This window comes from Drosophila subobscura, chromosome O (assembly GCF_008121235.1).
Source record: "Drosophila subobscura isolate 14011-0131.10 chromosome O, UCBerk_Dsub_1.0, whole genome shotgun sequence".
NCBI lineage: Eukaryota > Metazoa > Arthropoda > Insecta > Diptera > Drosophilidae > Drosophila > Drosophila subobscura.
Window position 1 is genome coordinate 935,296 of NC_048533.1, and position 10,292 is coordinate 945,587.

The 10,292-nt window shown below is 38.9% G+C and overlaps 1 protein-coding gene across 12 annotated transcripts in view; it reads left to right on the forward strand.

Annotated features, from left to right (window-relative positions):
* Window positions 1-8,503, forward strand: part of LOC117898913 (low-density lipoprotein receptor) — a 50,714-nt gene extending 42,211 nt beyond the window's left edge. For 9 of the 12 annotated variants that reach the window (XM_034808603.1, XM_034808607.1, XM_034808602.1 and 6 more), the window contains 3 exons: window positions 4,956-5,086; window positions 5,158-5,304; window positions 6,972-8,503. In XM_034808603.1, coding sequence (XP_034664494.1) covers window positions 4,956-5,086; window positions 5,158-5,304; window positions 6,972-7,013 — 320 coding nt within the window. In that variant the 3' untranslated portion in view covers window positions 7,014-8,503. Of the gene's footprint in view, window positions 1-4,955; window positions 5,087-5,157; window positions 5,920-6,971 lie in introns of those variants that run through there. The other 3 variants (XM_034808605.1, XM_034808612.1, XM_034808604.1) reach the window with 2 other exon arrangements.
* The last annotated feature ends 1,789 nt before the right edge of the window (window positions 8,504-10,292 follow it).

Here is a 10,292-nt window from a genome sequence, read left to right on the forward strand (position 1 = left end):
TGATAGATATGGTCATTCCCTACGGACTGGCGTTTTTAGTTTTCTTTTAAAATTGGGAGGTTTTCGCCCTTTTGCGGGAGCGGAAGGGGGCGGGGCTCATTTTTTGAGCATTTTTGTTACACTTGTAACAGTGTGAGCACACAGAAGTCTGGATGCAAAATTTGGTGGCTCTAGCTTTTATAGTCTCTGAGATCCAGGCCGGAAAGAAGGACAGACGGACGGACAGACGGACATGGCTCCATCGACTCGGCTATTGATACTGATCAAGAATATATACTTTATGGGGTCGGAAACGTTTCCTTCTGTGCGTTACATACAACCGTTATTACCCACAAATACAATATACCCTATTTACTCGTCGAGTACCGGGTATAAAAACACATGTGCCAGATTATACAAAAGGGGGCGATGAGGCATAACTCTGCGCTCCTCTGCCTGATTCATATATGGGCTGGGGAATGGGATGTGGACTGGAAAGGGGACTAGAACGGTACGGTACGGGGACTAGAACGGAAATTGCATTTGCTATAGATTAGAAGCGCACAATAATATATGACAAGTACATATAGCCACCACCAACAACATGACTGCTGTGCAGTTGGAGTGGAATGTGGATGGAGTACTCCTTCGGAAGACATATTTATGCACAGACTTTGAAAAATTTGCTGGATAAATGTATACGCGATGGTTTTTTAATTATTTTTATTGTAATTTTGTTGTAAGGTTTCAATGGTTTTATAAACCTAGTCATGATAGAAGTAAAGTGTGCAATGCGACATCAAAAACTCTCAGTTCAGAATGTTACAAAAATATGGAAAGTTAGCTGAAACTCCAAGACAGAAAGCCTCTCTCCCAAACCTTATCTTAAATCGTTAATTCAAAGCGCAGCTGCTACGCCTCTATGCCAATCAAACACACATAGATACGAGGTGTGTCCGATAATTTTCCATCCTGACAATAAAACAGCAGTCAACATCGTCTTATTCTAAGTAAATATAATTCTCACAAAAGTGATCCCACCACTGCACTATGGGTAAAAAGCACTTTTTTTTGGTATTAATAAAAAAAAATAGATCTATAGCTTTACAAATTGGCATGAATGTTCGTTAGACTAAAGTAGAATTTCGAAAAAATTTAGTCATTTAGACCCCGACTACCTCCCGCGACCATACGAACTGTATCCCATTTACGTTGTATTTATTATAAACGAGAAGGGCCGTGTGAGACGCTTCTTACGCGTCACTGCATCTACACCTTAGCAGTGTTTTGTCAAATTTTACATTTTTTCGAAAAGCATTAACACTACGTGATTCTTTAATAATTGGTAAATAACATGTAACTTGAACCTCTGGGCAGTGGAGAAGTGGGCAGTGCAAAAGTAATATTCCGCAGAAAACACGTGCAATTGTTAGTACCAAGCTAAAAAGACACACGAAAAAAACATTGGACAACTAAATAACTACACACAACTATACAAAAACATGTATTAACAATTAATTTAAATACCTCGACCTAATATTTCCATACTTTTACTTGTATATAAACTTTGTAATCGAGCTACAATTACAGCTGCGAGTTGCTCAATTTTTACCGCCCTTTTTCACAAGTAAAAGCATCTCAAAATCAGCTGACTTTGAAAGCGCCCAAAAATATGGTACTAGGTAAAAATCTTCTAAAACCAGTTTTGTTCTATCTGGATATTTAGGAATCAGAAAAGTTAAGTCGCATTCAAATATTTTACCCAAAAAAAAATTTGATAAATGCCAAAAATTCGGGCTTTTTACTCATAGTGCACTGCAGCTATCCAAAAAATTATAGTCGTCCTGACTCCTTTTTTTTTACGAAAATTGTAGTCCGTCAAGAGCACCTTTAAGCCTAGCTAATAAAAATAAGTAACGTTAGGCTATATCTGGAGATAAACAAAGTCAACCCATTCGAGGATTTTTGCCTTGGAAAATGGTGATGTTTTTGATGTTTCTAACCGGTACTCGAAGAGCAAATAGGGTATATTGTACCGAAGTGCGTAACGCACAGAAGGAAACTGACCCCATAAAGTATATATATTCTGATCAACATTAGTAGCCCAGTCGATATAGCCTGCTCGAAAAAATTAAAAACCCAGTTCCGTAGAGAATGACTATCTATCAGATCGGCTCAGATCATTATTATTGAATGAAGAAAACATAAACATTGAAAAAAACATAATGTTACATATGTACATACACATGTATCACACTAAGGTTACTTACATAGGTAAATATGTGTGTACCGACTGAGTACCGGTTATAAAAGTTGAGACACGTACGAAGCGCCTCACAACGTTCCTCCTCGTTTCTTCTTCAAGTGAGTCTTCTTTTCCGCAATTTTTTGTATTAAAAGATGCCTAATCACAATTGCCAAGTTTGGCTAACTTGGAATGTGGTCTTCGTTTCTGGCCAGAAACGTATCAGACAGCCCTCGTACACACTCATAACCACTGGCTCAACCCACACAATTAAACTTAATATGCCACAGAAACGTGCAACTTTTCAACGGCTTTGGCCATGTGGGCAACTTGTTAATGCCGCCGAAATAAATTTGCAGCATATTATCTAACGCCTAATCAGCCCCCTAATCGCCCCTTAATCGATGCCACAGCAGCTGTTTCCTCCATCAACTTTTAATGATAATTCCTTTTCCACATGGGCCGCTAAACGCTCAGCTGCTGTTCCTGGACACTATTATAGTAAAAATAGTACCAAAAAAACAGCAACAACGAGAAGGGAAGTGTGAGACGCTTCTTAAGCGTCACAACTTTTATACCCGGTACTCAGTAACACATCTGTACCTTAGCGGTTTTTGTCAAATTTTCCATTTTTTTTTTCATCTGTCATCTACATCTACAACACTTCTCACGCCAACATACTCTCTTAGCTCGCCACCCTCACCTTGAGCCATACACTGCAGACTCACGGCAGAGGCAGAGACGCGGCAGAGGCCGAGGCAGAGGTACGGCAGAGGCAGAGGCCGCACATTGCAGAAGCAGAGTGTGAATGAGAGATTGTGCCAAACAGAAATGTAAGCTGCGGGACGGGGTGGGTTTAGCCACGGCTGAGGCAGAGGCAGAGGAACGGCAGGAGCAGAGGCCGCACACTGCGCGAAACGTATTGTGTGAATGAGAGAATATAAAAAACGACAAAAGCTGCGGGACGGGGTGGGTTTAGCCAATGCAAATTAATATCTTCATTGTGGCTATAATAATGGTCCAATAGAATCCAAATTTGGTGATTTGAGAGAAATGGTCATTCCCTACGGAATGGTTTTTAGAATTTTTTTATACCCGGTACTCGAAGAGTAAATAGGGTATATAGTATTTGTGCACAAAGTGAATGTATCTAACGCACAGAAGGAAACGTTTCCGACCCCATAAAGTATATATATTCTTGATCAGCATCAATGGCCGAGTCGATTGAGCCATGTCTGTCTGTCCGTCTTGTTTGTCGGCTAGTTCTCAGAGACTATAAGAGCTAGAGCCACCAAATTTTGGCTCCAGACTGCTGGATGCTCACACTGAAACCAGTGTATTTCAAAAATGAGCCACGCCCCTTTCCGCCTCCGCAAAAGGGCGAAAACCTCCCAAATCTACAATTTTGAAGATAACAGAAAACTAAAAACGCTATTCCGTAGGGAATGACCATATCTATCAGATCACCAAATTGGGATACGATTGGATCATTATTATAGCCACAATGGAGAAATTAATTTTCAGTGGCCAAACCCACCCCGTCCCGCAGCATTCACACTCTGCTTCGCGCTGTTTATGGCCTCTGCCCCTGACACATCTCTGCCGCTGCCTCTGCAGCGACTCTGCAGTGTGTGTCTATAGGGGAGGGTGGCGAGCTAAAGGAGCGTGTTGGCGTGAGCAGTGTTGTTGATGTAGATGACAGATGAAGAAAAAATGTTTTATAACCGCTAAGTTGCAGATGTAGTACTGAGTGCCGGGTATAAAAGTTGTGACGCGTAAGAAGCGTCTCACACGTCCCTTCTCGTTTATTTTCAAAATTGTAGCTTTGAGTGGTTTTTGCCCTTTTGCGGGGGCGGAAGGGGGCGTGGCTAATTTTTAAAATACACTGGTTTCAGTGTGAGCATACAGCAAAATTTGGAGCCAACATTTTGTGTCTCCAGATCCTATAGTCTCTGAGAACTAGCCGCCAACAAGACGGACAGACGGACAGACAGACATAAGTAGACTCGGCTATTGATGCTGATCAAGAATATATATACTTTATGGGGTCGGAAACGTTTCCTTCTGTGTGCTACATACACCCACTTTGTGCACAAATACAGTATACCCTATTTACTCTTCGAGTACCGGGTATAAAAAGTTAGGTGAGGTGGAGTGGGGGGAAATGGTGATGGCGAGATGGCGTCCACTCGAAGATGCGTTAAATGCGCATGGCATATCATTTGCCAGGCGAACGCGCTCACGCCTGCCGTCAGCATCCTGCCGCCTGCCTCCTGCTTAACTTTCGCTGTACAAATTCTAAGCGGAAAATATGAAAACGAATTATGTTGACAGCGGAAAAATCCTACAACTTCCTGCCACCACAACAGCAAACACGGAAAAACAGAAAAGCCACCAAATAAAAGGCTACAGCTGACGGGGGGAAACCCAAGAAAAATCCCAGCTAAAGAGCGGAAACATTCTCAGCGGGATGTACTGTGCTTTTATTTCGCCTTTTGTCTGACAACAATTGTAATTACATTCGGTCAGAAATTAGGAGCAAAAAGCTGGCAGTTATATATTTATATTTATTAAATTAAATTTGGAGTTGATTTTTTCTTTGGTTATGGATTATTTGCGACTACTTTTACTAACTAAAAAACAAAATACAGCTAACAAACTAATTTGCTAATTGCTGATTTGCTAAAAACAAATCCTAATTTCTTACTTATTTTAATAATTTTTCCCACAGTTGAAAAGAAATCAAATGACAACAGTTCCACACACACAATTCATAGGATTGATGCACCAGCAGAGCAGGATCATGGCCGAATTGCCTGGATTGTAATAGGCAGTTTAATGGGCACCACTGTGGTGGCTTATGTGAGTATAAATTGTAATATATTCCACACAAAATAAACCATATTTGAACCCCCCTTCTTTCCCCTCTGCAGCTCATCCTCCTCACATACAGACGTTGCACCCGTGCTGTCAACTCTATGAACTTTGAGAATCCCGTGTATCACAAGACTCCCGAGGATCACTTTAGTTTGGAGAAGAATGTAGCGCCGCACATGTATGCCACAGCCATGGTTGAGGAGGTAAGTGGGTCTGGCCCACCGCTGGCCCCAAATCCCAATGACTTTAGCTATGTCAGATTTTAGGAAGTTAATGTTGTATATAGCTGGCTAAGTGTATGTATGCGTATCATAGTTGTATCTACGATTATGTTAACTATTGTTAGTGTAAGTTTAAGCTAAGATTGTGGGTCCCTGAAAGAATTGTGAATATTTTTCACACTTAGTTGATGGTTTTTTCATACCACTAATACTCACTCACACAATTTTAAATGCTGCGAGTCATCCACAAAACAAAGCGAAAGAACCCGCTGACCGAATTAAGCCAATAATAAAAACGGTAAGTTGTGGTAACCAATTACAAATTAGAAAATTATCGTCAATACTTTTATTACATAATTGTTGTCTAGTGTGTGTGCACTATTTAATAATCATTTTCATTTGGTTGTATTTGATTACAATCCATTTGAGCTGCGTTTGCTCTTTGAGGGCCTAACCCTGCAGCCGGCGGCGCTTCCCCGCTATTTACAGAGCGACAAAAGCAATCAAAATTGTGCATATCAATTGAGCAATTAACTAAAAAGGACAATTAAATGGCGTCTGTGGTTCGTCAAAATGTCCCGCAGCCCCGAAATCTGCCAACTAATACGGCAGTCAGGGGACGGGGTTTGGAGAGGGACACGGACAGCCTGGGGACAGCACGGGGATCCCGCGATAATGCATGCGATTCGCTGAAAATTTTACTAAAATATTTCAATTATATTACATTTTTTTTTTTTTTTGTGTCACTGCTGCTTCTCGGTTGTCAATTTAAGTGAAAGCGGTTAATTAATTAATACAACAAGCAAAGGCAGAAAATTCCGCACAGAGCTAGCGTAAAACAATGCATTATAATAATTACGCCAAATTGAACAAAATGACATTAAGAGAGAGATTTTCTGTTCGGTTGCCGCAGTAACCGAAAATATAACAACGTAATTTTCATAACCGTACAGCGTACGCCGTACGGGTTTTTTTGGCCACAAGCTTGGCGGTTAGCTCTTTTCATTATAATTTTTTAATTAAATATCAGCATTTACGAGAGTGGAGTGATTGGCAAATCTCTCGCTTTCACGCTGGGGATTAAATAAAAGTTAAATGAAGGATTACGGGGAAATGCATAACAACCAATTACCAACTAATTTTTTTTTTATAGTGGGTCTTATGTATATTTTTTGGATATTTATTTGTTTGTTTTATTGCTTTCAAAATCTCTGCTTTCCACTGACGAATAGTCATTGAAATCTCCAGACGCCTGCTCAGGCAAGATTTGCAAAACATTTTCTTATGGCAAGATACTCGTATAAACATGAGTATGCAAATATTGAACTGAAAAATTACAAAAGAATATCTTTGACATCGGGTTAGCTGGTATTTTTTAATATTGTTTTATTATTATTAATGGTTATTTGTGTTTGCGTTCATTTTTATACGAATTTAAGTAGAATTCATTCAAGTCTAATTTTATACCATTTTTTTTATTGCTGCCCTTACAATTATTATTCCATATTTATTTGTAGATCTCTCACATTTATTTATTTTCCTAGAATTATACGTAGTAAATCTTTTTACCTTTTCCAACAACAAATCTCTGCTCCTTCACTAACCAAATATTATTCTCTCATCTCTCTTCCCCTCCTCTCCGCGTTTAGTCTGAAAATCCTCTGTGTGAACGTGGCACCGAATGTGTCTAGGGCAGCCCCGGCAAAAATATCCACTTAAATGCATATCCAAAAATTTGAAATACTGGCCGTGTAGCCCAAGGAGAGGACCCCAAAGAACAACATCTCCTCCAATTAGTAATTCCCTTAGATTAAGGTCCCACTCAACACAACTCAGCGCAACTCAACGAAAACGGATAATAAAAATTGAATAGGAAAATGCTAATGGCGAAGCATCAATAAGAGGAAACTTTCAGTTAGAAATAGGAAAAACGAGTAGGAACGTTTGTGAGGCGCTTCGCATGCGTCACAACTTTTATACCCGGTACTCAGGCAGTATATGTATCTGTACCTAAGTGGTTTTTTTTTCTTCGAATTATACATTTTTACATCTTCATCATTTTTACATCATTTTTTGTACATCTGTCATCGACATCTACTTCACTCCACCAGCCAAAACGCCATTTTAGCTCGCCACCATCGAACAGGGACGCACACTGCATATGGCAGAGTGTGCGAGCGAGAAAGAATGACAACAATAAGCATGCATAGGCAAAGCTACTGGACGGGGTGGAGGTAGCCACTGCAAATTAAGGTCTTCATAATTTATAAATTCGCCATTCCCTACCGAATTGCATTTTTAGTTTTCTCTTATCTTCAAAATCATGAAATACACTTGAAACAGTGTGACATCCTAGCCTTCTGAATGCAACATTTGGTGGCTCCAGCTTTTATAGTCTCTGATATTCAGTCGCTTATCAAGACGGACTGACAGACGGGCATGGTTTTATCGACTCGGCGATTGATGATGATCAAGAATATATGTATGTACTTTTTGGGGTCGGAAACGTTTCCTTCTGTGAGTTACAGACATCCACTTTTCACTACAAATACAAAATGCCCTATTTCCTCTTTGAGTACCGGGTATAAAAAAGAATGCCAAAAAGGAAAGAAAAAAAGAAAAGACAGAGGGACATCAGCAGTAAACGGGCAAAATGAAAATACTCAACAAATTCAATTTGTTGCCTAGCTTCAAATTTAATTTAAATTTAACGAATACTAACGCCGACACACACGAACACATTCTCACAGATACATGCATGCATATACTCCCGCACACACATTGCACGCACACATAAACTAAAACAAAAAAAAAAAAAACACAAAACTTTTTCTAGGCTACACGTTTTGACATCGACTAACGGCGTTCACACACATACACTCTTACATGTCAACACATACACTCTCCCACATACAAAAGCCCACACAAAAGGAGAGACGAGTGCCACGAAGCCATTCGGGGACAGTAACTCCAACCTCCAACTTTCCCTTCAAGTTCATGAAATCAATTGTATAAAGTTAACGAAAAGTTGAAGTTTGATCAAGAAAGAAACATTTTGTGAAATTCGAAAAAAACGAAAAGAAAAACCTAAAAGCACAAAAGAAAATCTTTTTATAGCCATAACAATTATTGTGACTAGCTATAATAATTTTGTTGTTTTTGCAACAAAACCTAAATCAATTATATAAAGAAAACTTCATGGATACTAGCTGGAATAAAACTATTAAAGACAAATTTTGTAGCAGCAAATTTTGAATAGATTTTATTTTGAAAATATTTGAACAAGATAGTCTGTAAATACATTTAAAAGAAACTAAATAAACATAGAGAAAATATACAAACCGAAAAATACAAACAAAACTAACTTTTCGGAATTTAAAACGCGTTGTTCATCCCCCATTTATCCGCTTATTATCATTAGCTTTTCTTCGTTTCCATATGCGTTCATGGGTATTTCAAAACAATTTGCTGTGATCAGTTTAAAAGCATTAAACCTACATTAAAATCACCTTATTTGTAGTACCTTTAATATTATATTCTGATTTATTTAGCGTGTAGACAAAAAAGTTTTCAACTTTAGTTTATTTAAAAATTATACACAAAAAATAAACAAAAGAAATAAAAGTGAAATTATATACATATGTACATACATACATACTATGTACATATACATATGTACATATACATATAAATTTGTGTTTTGGCAAATTTTGGTTCCTGTGAAATGTATTTTAATTTAAGCTAAAAATAATTGGTATATGTGAAAAAGTTAATGAGGATTTATGATAATAAAATGAATGCAAAAATAAATAAACTTGAATGAAGACAAAAATAAAGAGGAATTTCAAACAAATGTAAAGATATGTGTGTGTCAAAATGTTTTACGGAATGAATTGAAGTAAGATGTAAGGCAGAGTCGTCCAAAAGATGCCGCTATCGCAAGTCTCTCTGAAGTAAGAATAAGAAGGAAAGTAGAGGCCCGTTTCATTATGCCGATTAGCCTATTCCACACACTGTAAGTCCATTACCTAGCTAGAATTTTACTCCCACCCACAACATACAATATTATAATTATCATTAAATTCTTTATGTGCAGCTCATCCCAACTATTATTAGCAACTGACATACTCGTGGCTGTTTGTGTAGGATTGTTAGTGTATCCAAGCAGAAATCGACTAGCTAATCGTGTCTACACATTGGGTCCGATTCTCTCAACATAATAGTATCCACCTCAAACCCCCAACACAGTTTTGACTTTGTCCCACTCAGACTCAGCCTCTGACACCGGCCAGACCCACAGGCACACACACACTCATCCAGCCATGAATTATTAAATGCTAATGGACTGCTACGGCAATTATTTCACATGAGAGGGCATCAATACGTAATGAGGCTCGTCCGGTGACCTATTGATAAGCTGAACGGGAGGTTGAGGCGGGGCAGGACAACGTTTGAGGCGTCAAATTAGCTAACTCTATTGCAGTCTATAATGGCACTCCGCACATTGCGATGGAGAATAGATTCTAGGTGGATTCCGACTGACTTCGATGTGGTGTTCGATTGTCCGTTAAATCGACTTCCTAAGCATCAGCAGATTTTAATTTCGTGCAACCGTATTTAACCTTCGACATTGGCACTGTGAAAACAGGTGTGGGAGGTAAACTTTTCTTTAGTTAATTTATGGTGGTAAGTGGTAAGAGTAAATATATTTTTATACCCGGTACTCGAAGAGTAAATAGGGTATATAGTATTTGTGCACAAAGTGAATGTATCTAACGCACATAAGGAAACGTTTCCGACCCCATAAAGTATAAATATTCTTGATCGGCATCAACAGCCAAGTCTATAGAGCCCTGTCTGTCCGTCTTGTTTGACGGCTAGTTCTCAGAGACTATAAGAACAGAGCCACCGAGCTTTGCCTCCAGATTGCTGTATGCTCACATTGATACAGTGTGTGCTCTAGGGGAGGG